The 18,233-nt window shown below is 36.2% G+C and overlaps 1 protein-coding gene and 1 pseudogene across 1 annotated transcript; one reads left to right on the top strand and one right to left on the bottom strand.

Moving 5' to 3' along the window:
- The window catches only part of LOC127846057 (glycogen phosphorylase, muscle form-like), a 53,223-nt pseudogene extending 40,063 nt beyond the window's left edge, over nucleotides 1-13,160 (bottom strand).
- Nucleotides 13,161-14,898: 1,738 nt separating this feature from the next.
- Nucleotides 14,899-17,776, top strand: LOC127846056 (glycogen phosphorylase, brain form-like). Its single transcript, XM_052377233.1, has 5 exons — nucleotides 14,899-15,003; nucleotides 16,361-16,411; nucleotides 16,611-16,666; nucleotides 17,275-17,353; nucleotides 17,636-17,776. The coding sequence occupies exons 1-5, from the start codon at nucleotides 14,899-14,901 to the stop codon at nucleotides 17,774-17,776; spliced, it is 432 nt and encodes a 143-aa protein (XP_052233193.1).
- The last annotated feature ends 457 nt before the right edge of the window (nucleotides 17,777-18,233 follow it).

Genomic DNA, 18,233 nt, shown 5'->3' with positions numbered 1-18,233 from the left:
CGTATAATACCATTGCCGTAGAGCATAAATTAAACAAAAGTTTAATTCGAAACAGATGAAATAATACAATGACCATCAACTAGATCGTAATGTAGAACGTAAAATCATGATGTGCACACAAGCAAATGATATAAATTCTTCAATGAATTAGAATAGCGCGCTTTTCACGTTCTCGCAATGTTAACAAGAACACGTTTTGCACGTGCTCGTTCGCGCCTGAAAAAAACCAGCATGGTAGTAAAAAACTATTGTTCAATAAAAGCGAGGATTGCTTACCTTTATATTCAAACAAAAGTATATCAAAGGCGCGAACGAGAAATACGAGAATTTCACGGTAACATATTTGTAAAACAAATTGAAAAATCTATACAAAACCCAGCGTAAACACAGAAACAAATTTTTGTTTCATCAAAATAGGTGTGTATTTATACTCATCCGGAAGAATAGTGATTTATAGATGGACGGTTTTTAGTGACGAGGTTGCACTGCACTATGTGACAGTTCTGACCTGTTGCCTGGAACCGTCCTACTGTCTTGGTCGTGCGCACCAGAAATTCCGGATAAATAACAACCCTTACGGATTAAGTAGCTATGAGATAGCAGGTAACGTATTTATGATATTAAAACAGGTCTTATGACATGCACAGCAAGCGTAGCCCCAAACACGCTTTCGCATTAAATCAGTCTATTAGGAACTGCCTTGTTCACTAATCATACCATTAATTCTAGCATGTATTTTTAGCGGACAAAGAAGCATCAGGTCCGGGGTAGCCATGGCAGGGTTATTGTCATTCAGTTGGATGGCTACCTGGGGAATATGTATGTATATTTTGAAGTTTATTATGTGCTTCTGCTCCTGAGGCTGCATTATGTGAATATCCAGAGGGTGTTCCAGCACTCCTACCTAATTTGCTTACTAAACTCACGAAAGTTGATTGCATTTCATTTATAACTGCAATTTCAAGCTATTTAGTTGCTACTGAAAGATTTTCAACTTTGGTGTGGTCTTGTATAGAGGGAAGGGGAAGTCAGAGAACCTGGACAAAACCCCACCTGATCGCTATGGTGACCACCAACCAAACTAAAATGCTTCCAGGAACGGGGATAGAATCCTGGTTGCCTTGGTGAGAAGTGCATGTATTGACCACTGCGCTAGGCAGACAGCCATTTTGGGCAGACAGGTGCGAGACAGAGATTTGGAGCTCATCATTCAAAAATGGGTCTTATGCAATATTTGATTTGCGAAGTCCCAGGCCAGTCTGGTCAGGAGTTACCCTGTCAGCTAACAAGACCATGTAACCTTGCATGTCTTTATAGCAGACTGCATATCAAATGGTTAGGCTTTTTTGTAGCATCATATGCGATTAGTCCTATTTTCTAATGACGCGGCACAAACCTTAGTAAAGCACATATGAAAGAGTTGGAATGAAATAAATATTTACGAGAGGAAACAAGAGTTTTGTTTTGCAAATGAATCAGGAAAGTGTGAATCACTGGAGACTAAACAGTGTCTTGCATGTATTGACCGCAGAGTGATGACAGAATTGCATTTTAATGACATGAGAAATGGACAGTAGTTCACTTCACAAAATTATTACATTTAATGAGGACAAACTGAATAACTGACTTAGAGAATCCATGATAGCCCCTTCATACTGGGTAAAATTGAGCCTCTCTCTGGGAAAATGCATGTGCATAAAGTGTTGTCCAAGCTTAGTCTGTGCAGTCAACGCTGGCTATTCAGCGACGATACATTCCGCCTAAAGTGGACTATCCTTTTGAACAAACTTCCTTTAGACGAAAAATTACATTCAAGCAGAAAGTGTTGTCCCGAAATAGCATGTGTGCACTGCACAGGCTAATTCGGTTGAAACTTTACACACATGCAAAAAGCCTTGTTTTCCCAGAACGAGGCTCAATTTCACAGTTGTATACATATATGGTGAGATCAATAAAGAACATAATGACATTTAAAACAAAACAAATCAGCATCACAATGATATATTTAAAGCTGCAAGCAATAAAACTGATATATGCTGGATCAACTATATATTGTAATATAATTTGTAACTGAATTTGACTAACAATTCCGGCGAAGATAACTTCCATGATGAATTTTAAGTGACATGTATTCTACTCTGGAAAACTCATAAAAATCATTCAAACAATGAAGTGCTATTTGAGCCACATTCTAGGAAAACTGATCTTTATGCACGTGCTTTAAGTATCATCCCATACTAGCCTGTGCAGTCCACATAGTCTAATCAGGGACAACACTTCCCGTGTTTATGGTATTTTTCATGTAAAGGAAGTCTATTCCAAACATCAATCCAGTCTAGGTGGAGAGTGTCGTCCCTTATTAGCCTAGGCGAACAGCACAGGCTAATCTGGAAAGATACTTTACGAACATGTTTAAACCCAGTTGTCCCAAAACAAGGCTCATATATTACTCAAATGAGTTCTGCAAACTAGGCCTTACTTTGCCGGGGAAAGCGTCGAAGGAGCTGCGTACGGGGTTGCGACAACCGAAGCGTGACGACTTGAACCTGCGTATGATGTCTTGCAGGGTGGCTGCTACCAGAAAGTACTCCTGCTTGTCGAATGAGTTGCTTTCGAAGAACTGAAATAAGCAGAATATGTGGCCAGGTTAGCTCCAGACTAGCCTGCGCATGCATGCAGTCTGGTCAGGAGCTACCCTATCCGCTTATGAAAACCTTGAAGAACTGAAATGAGCTGTGTCATGCGAAAATGGGTCTTATGCTAGAGAAGTGTTCAGGGACGATAACTGGGCTTAATGCTTGTGTGTCAAGCGTCATACCAGATAGCCTTTGTTTCGAAAAAAAACTGTTAATACAATTTTATATAAAGCAGAAAATCGGATTGCACAGGCTATTCTGTGATGACATTTTAAACACACACATTATTAACCCAGTCTCCCAGAACGTGCCTTTGCCATATGTGGCCAGCTCAAGACCAGCCTGCCATAAGACCACTAAACCTTGAGTGACTTTAAAGCAGACAGGGTATCTCCTGACCAACTGCAATAATTTGCAGGCTTGTCTGAAGCTATATTAGCTGGATTTGGCATAAAAACCCGTTTTCAAATAGTGGAACAATTACTAAACATGGAAATACATATACATCAATCTTTAAGCAGACGTTAAAGGGACCTTTCCATGTTTTGATAAATTGTCAAAATTAAAAAAAAAATAGTTTTAGATTCGCAAATTTTGTTGTAGCTATTTATTTCTGAGGAAACAGTAAAACTGAACATTTACCATGCTCTAAAATATCCATTATTTGCATCTTTTGAAAATTTAAAAACACAGAAAATTATAAAGCGTTGCAACGTGCAACGATTGAATTATTTGAAGAGTTCTGTTCTTATTGTAATATATTGTGATACTATGAGGATTGCTTATATAAAGTATAAAATACACCTCTCACTGTATTAGCATGGATGGCCGCGTGGTCTAAGCGTTAGACTTTTATTCAAGGGGTCAGTGGTTCGAGTCCAGTTGCAGATTACCTTTTTTTCTTTCTTTAATTTATTTTTTGTTTTTATTGGAGCATTTTGGTTCCAATGTTTACATTCATCAATTTAAAGCATTTAATGACAAACTTCAATACATACCAAAATCTGTGAAAAGGTCCCTTTAAAGGTGAAGTGTCAACTATCAGTTTATATTTCAGTTGTGAAAAATAGCACAATGGAGGCAGCATAATCAAAGGGAGGAAGCACAATCCAATTACAGAAATGTTAAGCTTTGGACAAACAACTTAGACAAGAAAGGACAGGAACCCATGTTTTTACAAACGGAAACTTGGCTACATGTGAAACATTTGATTACTCCATGTCCACGGGGAGCAAATCTATTGTTTTTTTTTTTGTTAATGTTCTGTTCCATGTGTCTGTATAACCATTATGTACTTAATTCTCGCTCCATTAGAACTTGTAAAGTTGGACAAGTGAGTATAGTATTTGCCAAGCAATCAGGTTATCCTGTTTGATACGGTCTCTGAGAACAGTCTGAAGACCTCCCAAAACAAACCCAGTGACTGTTATACATAGGAAATGACTATGAGTGTCTTAATTAACAAACATAACAAAACATTTATGAAGTTAAATGTATCTTTACTAGTAAATCATTCTCTAATACTATGAGATAGCTTATGTCACAAGAGACATGACTCAGGTAGGTAATGTAACAACAGGATCACCTACGTTATCATTAGGGTACAGGACACGGGAACTGTTCTCTGCAATATTTCTGTCACATACTGCATGTATTCACCGCTGTTGACTGTAAAATAAATATCAACAATCAAACAACATAATTCAGCAACTAATGTAAAAAAAGTAATTTGTATGAGTTTATTACAGAACCATATCACTCTGTATTAATCTCCGAGGAAAATGGTTAACAATAGCACTGATTAACAGTCATAATGGATGAGTAAGACCCTGTATTTCCCAGATAACTTTCTAGTACAAAGAATACAAAGACCGAGCGTATTGATGCATAAACTTAACATATAGATATAAAACTGAACATATTGATGAAACAACTTTAACAATACCTATTAATTATATCTGATAAAAAAGGTTTATTAACAAATGAATGGAAAACATTGGGAAAACCAACCAAATCATATTAATACATATGCAGTTCTTTAAGTATAGTTTCCTATCACTGTCACCAAAGATCATTCTCTGTTCTGCGATGTGGTTCTTGTAAATTTCAGACTAAAAACATATCAGGTCTGTAATCTTCAAATGACTGAAACCTTGGGTGGGATAATGCAAAATGTTTTAATTTAAGCTCAATTTAATTGAGTTCCTTTCATGTAACATCTTATACTGAAGCTAAATTCTAATTATAAGTGCATGCTAATCGCACGCGGCTTTTGTTTGAGTACTTGTTACACATTAAATTGGTCTTACAATATGCAGCCTATCTAGCTCCTAACCAGTGTGCGCATTTGCGCAGTCTGGTCAGGCGCTACCCTGTCGGCCTATACAACACAAAACCCTGCATTTTTTAAAGCTGACAAGGAAGCTCCTGCACAGGCTGGCCTGGGGCTACACTAGCTGCATCTGACATTATATCCATTTTTGCATGATGCGGCCCATATACGTATAACAAAGACCTGCTCACAGAATCGGAGGTTAAAGCTGTTTGGTGCCTTAGCCGACCACAGTCTCATGGTGTTCAGCGTGTTGTTGCCGTAGCCGGGTATTGGACTGTCGTACGGCATCGCAAACACCACCTGAAACATGCAGTGACTTTGTCATATTACTTTTGAACCCTTTCTAACTCAGAAGCATATTGAAATGGTTATATGCAACAATGATAAAACCAGTGAGTAACCTCGCAGTCTGTTCAGTTTTTATGCTGTTTGCTGCTTATCAGTATCTTAGAGTTGGAAATAAAGCCTTTGAAACTTGAATCTTTTAAGGAATGCTTTTTATTTAATTTGATGCTTTTCAAATGGGTAAAAAAACGTATCTGAGCCGTAAATGGTTAAAACAATTATCAAATTATCACAAGCTTGTGCACCCTGCACTGGTATATTTAGAAGTGGGCTACCTTAAACAATTATTAGATTGTTCAATCTTCTATAGAAAGGCATCGGACATTTGCGCCTGCTTCCTTGCCATAATATGAGAACTCAGACTCTCTTGAACTAATTGCTACTAAAACGTAATACTTTTATTTTCTATTAAGTTACTGTCTACTTAACAGTGAAGCAAACCATGTATTCAGGATATACTCAGTTTAGGTATTCATAAACTCCACATTAAGGGCATGTGTACTTCAAAGCTCCATCTAAAAACATGTATTTGAGTAAGTCATTGACTGATTTCAATTAAGTCATTTGTACTCATCAGCTCCATCAGAAATCCATTTGAGATGTAATGAGGCAATACAAATATTTCTATTAACATAACCCAGCCATTTATCTTTAAGTATTTTATTTCCCTGTCATTTTATTTTCACAAGCAACAGAGAGTTGCTGTAAATCATTGTATCAGAACACATGGTGATTTGCATTTGATTGATTTTTTCAAGATTTTTTTTTTGAAAAAGATGTAGACTAAGGAAGAATAAATAAACAAAATAGCAGTGTTTCAAATCAAATCAAATCAAATTTTATTTTAAGTCGGTGCATGTGTAACAAAGAAACATAGGCTATAAATAGCTTCCCCTTCTCGAAAAGGTGTGCAAATTGTATGTTTAAAGTACGTTTTGCGTGCGTTTAACATTGCGGTATTGGCACTACGTTTTGTGTGCGCTTTCTCTTAACGCGTGAGCGTTTTACCAGAAGAAATGGCGCTTTATGTGGGTAAATAAGCGCTTTTAAGTGAGTTAAATGTGTGCATTTTCATAAGTGCGTTTTTTACTGCCATTTATGTGTGTAAAATGTGCGCTTTTATTGGGGTTTAAACTGCGCTCTTATGTGAGTTAAATGTGTGCTTTTTCTAAGTCATTACCTATACTAAGCGCACATTTAACTCGCTTAAACGCAGTTTAACCAACATGTGCGTTATATGTGCGTTTTATTGTGGGTTAAAACTGCGCTTTTAAGCGATTTAAATGTGCACTTTATATAAGTCAGAACCTATAAAGAGCGCACATTAAACTCGCTTAAAGCGCAGTTATAACGCACATAAAAGCGCACGTGTGTGCAAAAATGTACGCTTTTATGTGCGTTTAAACTGCGCTTTTAGGTGAGTTAAATGTGCGCTTTTTTATGAGAAAGTACTTATAGAAAGCGCACATTTTACTCGCTTTAAGCGCAGTTTTAACCCACATAAAAGCGCACATTTAACGCACACGAATGACAGTCAACAACACGCTAATAAAAATAATTATTATATAAAAATTTATATTGGTATCTTCTAAAAATTACACGATAGATCACTTTTATACTTAAATGCATCACATTATAACAATTGTCAACATACATGAACAATTTAACACAAATGATACGTTGGTAAAATAAATATTAACATTTTTAGTAGCAGCTCCCTTCATGGAGCATTCCACTAGCTGCTCCGGCGTAAATACTGCCCTCATTAGAGCTTTGGCATCCCAGTTTTCTGTTGCTATGTCTGCCTTGATTGTGTCCTGTAATCCATCATAAAAATCTGTGTTAAAAACATTAAAAATTATGTTCTACAGATTTATCCCTAATGGTCATATCAAATGACATTAGTATTTATAGCTAAAATCATTATTTTCCACCAATAAAATAACACCAATATGTAACAAAATGCGCTCGTATGAGGGACATTGATTAAGTTTAATAATGCTAGTGGACATCATTCACTGTCTTATATTTTAAAGATCATATACATTTTTTAATTAATAAATAAAAAAAAGATTGAATTATAATTGGTTAATGAAAAATGTTTTAATTGTAAACTTCTTTTTTGTAAGAAACTCACAATAGTTGACAGGTTCACTGCCACTGGTGGTGTTGGGGGTTGACAGTGCCAGGGTCCTGTTCTACTATTTAAGGCTGTGGTGCTGGCTGGTTCTTACTAGCATGTCTCTTAAAATTCCATACCTGCAATCACATTACATAAAAAAAACTTTTGGAACATTAAAACGCACACAAATTTCTTTACAAAAAACCCGAATAATACATTAAACTTTGCATGCCAGCTGTGCAGGTTTTGCATAGCCTAAACCAACCATATCTAATTCACCATATAGTTGGCCTAAAATTTCCTGAAATCTGACATCTGATGGCATTATTTAGGCATGGCTTCTATTAATGTTATAATGATTGCAAATACATTTTAAAAAATTATGCAGGGGATGTCATCCTTTGGGATGCTTGATGACCCTGTAATTAGGTCAAAAGGTCAATGAGTGCGTTTTGCTTTAAAAATTGATGTTACATTGCCAAAATTGTGTAATATCAGATACTATTACTGATTTTACTCCTGAACTGACTTATATTTGATACTTCGAGGGTTATCTCATTTTTAAACTGAATTTGGCTTTTCATTTTAAGGTAAAGGTCATTAAGTGCACTTTTATAACCCGTATTGAACGTATATTGCAGTGTTTGTTGAAACCAACCAAAGGTCCATGCATTATATATTTTTAGTAACCTTTCAATGAGAGATGGGTACTTTGATGATGAAAAAAGTATTTCTCTGTTGTATCATTAGTGAATGTTCCTAACTTTGTAAATAACGTTACCTATATTAAAAGAAAACAATTTCATTTTTAGACTTTCAATACTTATTGCGATTTATTATATACAAACTTTTTAAAATGAAGAACCAACATTATTTCTGCATTATCCTATAAATAAAATTACGAGACTTAAAACAATGAAAGTATAGTTACAAGTAAACATGTGTGATTTGCGTTACACTCTCTCTCTCTCTCTCTCTCTCTCTCTCTCTCTCTCTCTCTCTCTCTCTCTCTCTCTCTCTCTCTCTCTCTCTCTCTCTCTCTCTCTCTCTCTCTCTCTCTCTCTCTCTCTCTATATATATATATAATATATATATATAATATATATATATATTGTTTTATATGCATATTATGCTAAATACTATTTTTAAAAAAAAGATTTTTCAGCTCAAATAGTTTACTCTTATGAAGTTCTTAATACTGTACGTTCTATAATGTCATATTCATGCAAGATATGTTATTTTTACTTCACCAAATAAGTATGAATTGTAAAAGATATGAAAAATGCAAAACATAAATTATTTTACCAAAAACAGTGATATATTTATTAATATATCACAAAATCTTGAAATACCGTATATATATAATAAAACAAATGTTCATCTGACTTCAATGCACTATTATGACCTACTGTATCATCATGCTGAAGAAAATGTAGGTCTTGTGTGATTTCTTTTTTTAACATACGTTACATAAATTCACAGTTTTGTTTTAAAACACGAATTACTATGGCAGTATATGTATCTCCTTTTTTGTACCGTTTACAATAATAATCTAGAGTTTAAATAGCAATTCGCTTCACATGCGCATTCAAACAAGCATCCTTGGTCAGATCGATAGCACTTACATCGTGCTGTACTACACTTGGTTTAACAGCCACATAATACTAACTGGACACATGCTGCAGGGACCTTTTGTTTCCTCATCTAAACCGGTTTCAATGAATTTTCTTCAAGTGTTCATGCGCCAGTATCAAGAGGATCTTCAGGATGAAAATCCTTATCTGTGTCATTTAGCCATATCTTTGCCTGATAATTTGCCCGTTTAATGAAAAGTTCAAGCGCATCATTCGTAGGGGGTAACAAATCCAAACTCTTCCTGGGTTTCAAAAATAACCGAAACCTATATGTGTCAATGATAGGTGGGTGGTTCTGACAGCAGCCATATAGCACACACAGAAATTCAGAAACTGCTGGAGCATCATCATCTCTACCAACAACCTCAAATGTATCAGGTTGTCTGATATACTTCACCCAGGCGGTTGTCTTACTTTTCCCATTTAGAGCAGACGTGGTGTCGCATCCTGTCAATGCGTGAAACCCTTAAATGTTCCTTCTGACTTTGTCAAGTTTTTCAGATATTGTGTGCACAGGATAAAATTTTCTTTGTTTTCATGTACCAGATATCATAATTACCTCGGCGTTAGCTCCAATGTGGTATATTAACATGAGCAAAACGTCAGTGTCTCTACAATATTGTTCTAAACGCTTGTAGCCTATATCAATAGCGTCCCTTGAGTGCAATATCATCCGCGTATCTTCCTCCTAATGATTAACACATAGGTTTGACGCATCAATAACTCGACTTTGAATCAACATAACCTGGAAATCCACCTCCTACAACTATAGTTGATCTTGCTGGAAGATTTTCTAATTGTTTTAGCAATTCGTTTGAGAGAAATTCAGCCAAGTCTGCTTTTAGTCATCGTGTGTGATATACTGTTCCCATATTTGCGGAAGAGCAAGGTTTGTACATGTAATGAGCTGCCTAATAGGTCGACGCTTTCCTTTCCTCTTAACTCTCGTTGCTTCTTTGATAGATGTACTTACAAAGTATAGATTAAAAGTCACATAAACTCAGGTAGTGTTTGCGCTGAAATGCCTTAAAACAGATGCTACAAAAATAGTTGCATATTATCCAAATGTTTGACAGTCCTTAGGCTTACCTAAACTCTGTATTAGCGCTTGTCAATCAATTATTGCACATGTTTCTTCAGTCGTTGACGGAACAACTTGAGACGTCACTATGTCATTGTCCTTTTTAAGCACTTGGAGTATGTTTGATTTCCGGGTTTCATGCATTTACCCACTAGCCTTTGCAAATGATAATGGCACATCAGAAAGTTCATGTTCTAGTACAAATGATGTTTCTACGGCTATCACTGAATAAGCTGCGTTGAAAAGTTTCGGCATTAGGTTTCTGTCAGCCTTTAAAATCTTTGTCACTTTCTGCTTTTCACTGACTGAATCCTTATAGAGATATGCAAATGCTATGTACTGTATCTTTTGAGTAGGAGAATAACATTCAACATTCTGCTCTTTCAACCTTTCTGATATCATTGGTTGCAACGTCCTTAGATGCTATTGAAAACGGCTGTTCGCCTCTTCATGCACCCGAATATATCATATGAACCAAAGAGCTGCATCATTTTCTTGATGCACTCTTCCTCTGAAGAAACTCTCGAAAACGTTTCATCTGCTCTATTTTTGAATACTCCAATATCTCTGTCATCGTCATGTTGATGAACAATTTCATGGTTCTATTGGAAACATCAGATCTTAATGACCACGAAATACAAAACCTATCTCTTGCCTGCTCCTGTATTGTTACTCCAATAATACCCGCTGTTGCTTTACACATTCTGTGTACTGTGAAACCATTATTATTCGTCAGACATTATTTTTCGTCTTTTTCGTCCTTCGACCGATCGACGAATTCAAGATCCTAACGAACAATCATGTCCCATATTTGAAACAAATAAGGCTGAATTACCGTAGGCATGAGGCATTTAAATCCAGCGTTATTCACGAATATACACAGGGCTCGAAAGTAAACCTCGCACACTCGCAAAATGCGAGAAAAAAAGATTTCACGGTAAGTTATAAGCCACTAGTATTTTTGCAAGTAAAGAAATAGTGAAAAATAAAACGAGTTATATTGCTAAATGCGTTCGACGGCAAGAACGCTAAACCGTAGGTCCATTTTTTGAACGTCCGAATACCCATATGCGGAAGCGCGCACCTTGTTTGTAGACTGGTATACTTATAGTACAGATACCCGGATGGTATTGATACAAAGAACATGAAACAGTCGACTACTCACACTCAAGTTAAATCCGGTTTTGACACAAAGGGGTGTACATTATACAGTCTTCTGACAACTGACATTACCTGTAAAACGCGAATGCAATAAGGCTGTATCGAATGCGTCGACTTCGTTTATGTACAATAGTGCTGATTAGCGCTAATTGTTAACAACTTTATTACCAATTCTGTGTTTTGTGTTTTTCAGGGGTGTTTCAGATTATACAGCCAACACGCGGCGAATCCGGATTAAAGACAATGCTATTAAACGCAATTAAAATATGACAATGTGTGATTAACACCTGACTGAAATATATTCTGCGCTTTTATTACAAATTTATAAAGAACATATTGATTTGTGGTTGGTTGTCCGTGATTGTAATGGAAACAGACTAATTGGCAATTGGCTTCGTTGTTTAAAACAATCGTTAACGGTTATTCAGTCCCGCTTATCCGCTAATCATAACAAAGAACGTGTCAATGACATAAAATAATAAGGGACAGTTCCTATCACCAGAAATAACAGACTTGTTCATTGGCATATGCCAAACAAGGCCCACGTCCTGCAAGTGACTACCAAGTGTCACCCCTCTTTCCCAAGCACGATGTTTTCGCAACCGCGTATTACATGTAGTACAAACATTACAAACAAATCGGACGCTTTTTTTTCAAAACCAGAAATGAACGAATTTAAGTGCTGAAGAAATAGTCATTTTTTAAAAAGGACGAAATTTCGTGCTGACGAAAATAAATGGTTTCACAGTATCCACTTAGTAGCTTGTTCGACAGATACTCCGTCGAATGCTTTTTCCTTCGGACTGACTACAAGTGACCTACAATAAACTCTTTGAACACTTCAGGTGCTGTTTATTCTCATGTTTTATGTCTGCTAGATATACAGGACCCCAACGCGCATTGTTTGTGTTGTCGTACACCATTAGCCACGGTAGCATATCGGAAAAGGCTTCGATATGCAACAGCCAATCGCCTATTCTTTAGGCTTAAATGAACTTCATAAGGATGTCAACCAAATGGAGGTAGGAATTTCAAATAAAAAAAGTACTTCACTTTTCTCTTTGTCGAATTTATTAAGTAATTCATCTATCTTTTTCTCCTTGACTGCTTCAAGAAGATTACCATTTGCTTCACGAATATCATCTTGGTTCAAGCGACTTTTCATTTCCAGAACAACCTCTCACTCTCTTACTTCATGTTCAAGTTCTGGGATTTCTTCCTCTAATCACTGACGAAATTATCTTACTTTAACCTCCGAATCGCCTCGTATGCAAGCATATGTCCCATTACCGCACGATAATTTGCCTTTCCATCCATAACCTTAGTAACAGCATTTGGTCCAAATACACCTGCTTCACAAAATACGTCCTCCAATCCTGAACATTCGATATGTTGACCGATCGCGCGAAGGAAATTGAAGAATACATGCATACCTATTCCTCAAAATATATTTATGATAGTTACGATTTATGTCGTACTCATCCGCCGGTGCACACAGAATAGGTAGCATTCCTGGTCTGGTTACACTATGACTTTGTTGATATGTTGCTTCATTAAATGCGCCCCAGAGCGGTACAGACTGTTTTCCAGGTGATGACTGTCGAGAAAGCAGCCAGGCCAAAACTTTGTCATATGTTACTCATTTCGTATTGATTGTCCAAGTTTCCATTTCAAGAGCCTTGTGGGTTTCTGTTGGCGATGCACGCTTATTTACTGACATGTTGGAGTGTTCGATGGTTTTATATACATCCAGTAGCTCTTTGTCAATGGGCTTTGTGCTATCAATGTTTTCAACAAACTCTACTTTCGAAGTTTCTTGGTCATCTGTTTGAGGTTTCCATGCCATAACTTGAGTGCTGTGAAATGAATTTTTTCCATCAAGGATACACTCCAGTACATCTATATTGTCACAAGAGTAGTGTGTAAAGACACCCGGCGGGATTGATGACGGAATTAATAGATACTCGTTTTGTCTGTACTTCTCTAGAAGGTTATTAGCAAAAGCATTGTCAAATTCTCTTATTGTTACTATCGGAATACACTGATTGGCTGCATGGAACACATTTACAAGTTTCTGAGCGAGTTGCTTGGTGCAGTGTTAGTCAAAGTCCAACGTGTTTAGGAGTCAGTTTCGTCCCTTAAGAGACACCGTAAATAATATCCTCTCCAACACTCAAAATATGTTGAATATTTGTCTCACATTCTTCATATGTTTCTGAACTCATAATTTCTTCCACTGCCGACATACCTCCAAACAATATAACGAGAAACAAATACAAACTATGTGAACTAATGTTCTTCACACTCTCTCCGTTTTTGTTTCAAATGTTTCAAATTAGTTTCAATCTTTTTTAAGCGTACGTTGTACTTTATTAAATATATAATGAATCCTTATAATTTTTCTTTTGACTTTTAAAATATCTTTAAATAGCTAACAAAAATTAGCAAACACTATTCCATTGTTTAAAACAAATACTTTTTTGAACATAATATTTTATTCTGTTGATTTTAAATGCCAGTTGTCCTGTTTATTTTGGCATAAAAGTGCACTAAATGACCTTTTGACCTATATAAGTGAACACTAGAATAGATACAATTTTAATTAGATCCAAGAAGGTTCATTTTCAGACAATATTACTGCCTTAAACTTTTAATTATAAATCACAATGAGATGTATTTCATCTCCTAATAACTGAAAACTGTACCCCGTGACCTTTGACCTAATTTAAAGGATGTCAAGCACCTGAGAAGGTGACATCCCCTCTAGATTTTAAGCAGATGGTGTGTAGATACCTAAAAAGAAGCCGTTCCAAAACAATGCCAACCAACTTGTTTTCAAGACACATTTCTCAGATTTGTAGGTTAAGTAATAGGCTTAGAGCTGTTGTATGGACGTATTAGCACACGCCTGCAATTTGTGGTAATATTTTTGAAGACTTTATTAAAAATGACAAATCATTTGCATGGTTTTAACTGTAAATGTTTCAAATAACTAATGGCAACATTACGCCCTTTTGATGTCATAAACATACATAATTATGACAAGATTAAAAATCAAAATGTCTTTAGAGCCGCAGACATTTAAACAAATGATTCATTCAAGTTTGAAGTCAATAATCAAAATTTGATACATTCTCTATCCTTAATCTATGGATGCATCAGCTTTGCTTTGGAGAAAAGTTTACTAAAAAAATAATGTTTTGTCGAGCGAGACATACAATTAATATATTACATTACGGGGGAGAACGTCCGAAACAGTTGCCTCCAATCTCCATACAGTCTCACATGAACGGCATGCGTGGATGGCAGCACCATTTATTGACTTATCCGTCTGTAATTTAATAAGCAATTCTGTTTTTATGTTACAGTTTGTGAATGAATGCCTTGCAAATAATATAAAGTTAGTTGAACTCTGTTTAAGATTGTTTCTATTTTTTCAAACACCTGTTTATTTTAAAACACTGTATTTCTTTTTATTTTTTTCTAAATTTTCAGACATGAAAATAAAATAAAATTGCAAGTGTCCGTAATTGGAGTCATTCTGGTACTTAAAGATTTCTTTCAGGCGGCCCCCCGGCTACCACATGGCCAAGCTGATTATGAAGCTGATCAACACGGTAGGCGACGTGGTCAACAACGACCCGATAGTCGGGGACAAGATGAAGGTCGTGTACCTGGAGAACTACCGCGTCTCCCTCACAGAAAAAAATCATACCGGCGGCTGACCTCAGTGAGCAGATCTCAACAGCCGGAACAGAGGTGGGCGAAGTTTGGTCAATTGGTCAGTATGATCAATTGTCTATATTATATGATATTATGTTATATTGCGCTCAATATGGTGAAATGAGCCTTGTTCTGGGGAAACTGGGCTTAATGTATGTGCGTAAAGTGTCATCCCAGATAAGCCTCTGCAGTCCGCTCAGGCTAATCAGGGACGACACTGTCTGCTCTATTGTAATATTTTTTCATTTAAAGGAAGTCTCCATACAGCAAAAATCAGTTAAGGCGGAAAGTGTTTTCCCTGATTAGCCTATGTGGAATGCACAGGCTAATCTTGAACGATACCTTTACGCACATGCATTTACTCTAATTTTCCCAGAATGCGTCTCAAATGTTGATATGTACCCATATCCACAATATCCCTTAGTGAAACCTTAATTAAAATTCTGAAAATCAGGTATTAAAGTTTTAAAGTAAATTTCATTAAACCATACTTACTATTTCTTCATTAAATTTCTTAGAAGTATGCTATTCCTTCAGTAAATTTAATAATTTCATATAATTTAAAGTGAATTTTATAAATCATATAAAATCACATTTCTTAAAATCTATAAATTCCTTATGTTATTTCTTAACACAACGAAATTTGTTAAGTAAGTAATTACACCATCATCATGTTTTCTCTGAAGGCTTAATGCATCTGCATAAAGTGTTGTCCCAGATTTGCTTGTTCAGTTGGCACAGGCTAATCAGGGACGAAAATTTACTATAATTTTTTTTATCCTATTACTACAGCTGAATGGTGTTTGTGTCAAAATATGTAAAACAACACAGATCTTCATAAAATATTTACAATCGTGTGCCTAGTAAATATATTAAATATAAAAATAATTTATATATTTCAATTTTTAAGTTCGCAAAATAAGTGCACTGTGCTTTTCAATTGCTTAGACTAACAGAAACACAATAGACAGTATTTTATATGAGCAGCGCTCTGGGAAAATGTGGCTTCATGCATGTGAAGTCTGCACAGGCTAATCAGGGTCAACACTTTCCGCTTTTATGGATTTTTGTTTGAAGAAAGTCTCTTGTTAGCCAAATCCAGATCCAGCAGACTGCACATGCTAATCAAGTATGGCACTAAACGCACAAGCCTTAAGGACCTATTTCTCAGAGCATGGCTCTTGTGTTATTTTTGCAGGTACAAGCATTAAGGACCTATTTCTCAGAGCATGACTCATATGTGTTATTTTGCAGGTACAAGCATTACGGACCTATTTCTCAGAGCATGACTCATATGTGTTATTTGTATGTGTTATTTTGCAGGACCAAGCATTAAGGACCTATTTCTCAGAGCATGACTCATATGTGTTATTTGTAAGTGTTATTTTGCAGGACCAAGCATTGAGGACCTATTTCTCAGAGCATGACTCATATGTGTTATTTGTATGTGTTATTTTGCAGGAACAAGCATTAAGGACCTATTTCTCAGAGCATGGCTCATATGTGTTATTTTGCAGGTACAAGCATTAAGGACCTATTTCAAAGAGCATGACTCATATGTGTTATTTTGCAGGTACAAGCATTGAGGACCTATTTCTCAGAGCATGACTCATATGTGTTATTTTGCAGGTACAATCATTACGGACCTATTTCTCAGAGCATGACTCATATGTGTTATTTGTATGTGTTATTTTGCAGGAACAAGCATTAAAGACCTATTTCTCAGAGCACGACTCAAATATGTTATTTGTATGTGTTATGTTGCAGGAACAAGCATTAAGGACCTATTTCTCAGAGCACGACTAGTATGTGTTATTTGTATGTGTTATGTTGCAGGTACAAGCATTAAGGACCTATTTCTCAGAGCACGACTCGTATGTGTTATTTGTATTTGTTATTTTGCAGGAGCAAGCATTAAGGACCTATTTCTCAGAGCACGAGTCATATGTGTTATTTGTATGTGTTATTTTGCAGGAACAAGCATTAAAGACCTATTTCTCAGAGCACGACTCATATGTGTTATTTGTTTGTGTTATTTTGCAGGAACAAGCATTAAGGACCTATTTAGCACAGCGCGGCTCATATGTGTTATTTGTATGTGTTATTTTGCAGGAACAAACATTAAGGACCTATTTAGCACAGCTCGGCTCATATGTGTTATTTGTATGTGTTATTTTGCAGGAACAAGCATTAAGGACCTATTTTTCAGAGCATGGCCCATATTTGTTATTTTACAGGTACAAGCCACAGGACTGCTACAAAAACAACCAACTTTACTATGTAAAGTGCCAGGATAGAGTCAGCGAAGTGTTCAAGGTAATTTGATATGCTGACAATATTTATTAAATTGAGCGTTGATCTTGGAAAACTGGGCTTAATGCATGTGCTGTAAGTGTCGTCCCATATTGGCCTGTGCAGTGGGCAGGGACAACACTTTCCCCCTTAACTGGATTTCAGTTTAGAAGAGACTTCCTTCAATCGAAAAATTCTATTAAAGCGGGATTTGTTGTCTTCGAAAAGCTTGTGTTGACTTCACAGGCTAATAAGGGATGACGCTGTACCGCCCATGCATTAATCCCATTTTCGTTGTATTTTTAGAACCAGATGAAATGGTCCAAGATGTGTCTACACAACATAGCATCTTTGGGCAAGTTCTCCAGTGACCGCACTATATCTGATTATGCCCGGCACATTTGGGGGCACCAAGCCCACCGAGTTCAAGCTTCCAGCGCCCCATGAAAGACCGCTTGAATACGACGATAGCAACAACGCACCGCCCCAAAAAATAGCGTTACATGATATAGGGTATAAGAATTAGTTAGTGAACACAATTTATGTACAAGTATTCAAGTATTTATCAAATTCAACATTAAACTCGACGGCCAAACTAAATGAGCATGAGCTTGTATAGGGTATAGGAATAAGATAGTAAACTCAATTTATGTACATGTGTTTGAGTATTTATGAAAGTCAATATACAATTATGTTTGTTAATGAAAGCCACAACACTAAAAGAACATTTGTGGATGAGTATTATGTTGACAGATGATAAAATTACAAGTACATAAATATTTATGATAGTCAACATACAATTGAGTGTGCGATTTATAAACAACACTAAAAGAACTTTTGTGGATGAAGAATTATGTTGATTGTCATGTGTGTTTGTACATTTATTGTAACAAATCACTGTTTT

Source organism: Dreissena polymorpha, chromosome 9 (assembly GCF_020536995.1).
Source record: "Dreissena polymorpha isolate Duluth1 chromosome 9, UMN_Dpol_1.0, whole genome shotgun sequence".
In the NCBI taxonomy this organism is placed as follows: Eukaryota; Metazoa; Mollusca; class Bivalvia; order Myida; family Dreissenidae; genus Dreissena; species Dreissena polymorpha.
Note: the sequence above shows the minus strand (reverse complement) of the source record. Positions and strands in the feature narration are given on the sequence as shown.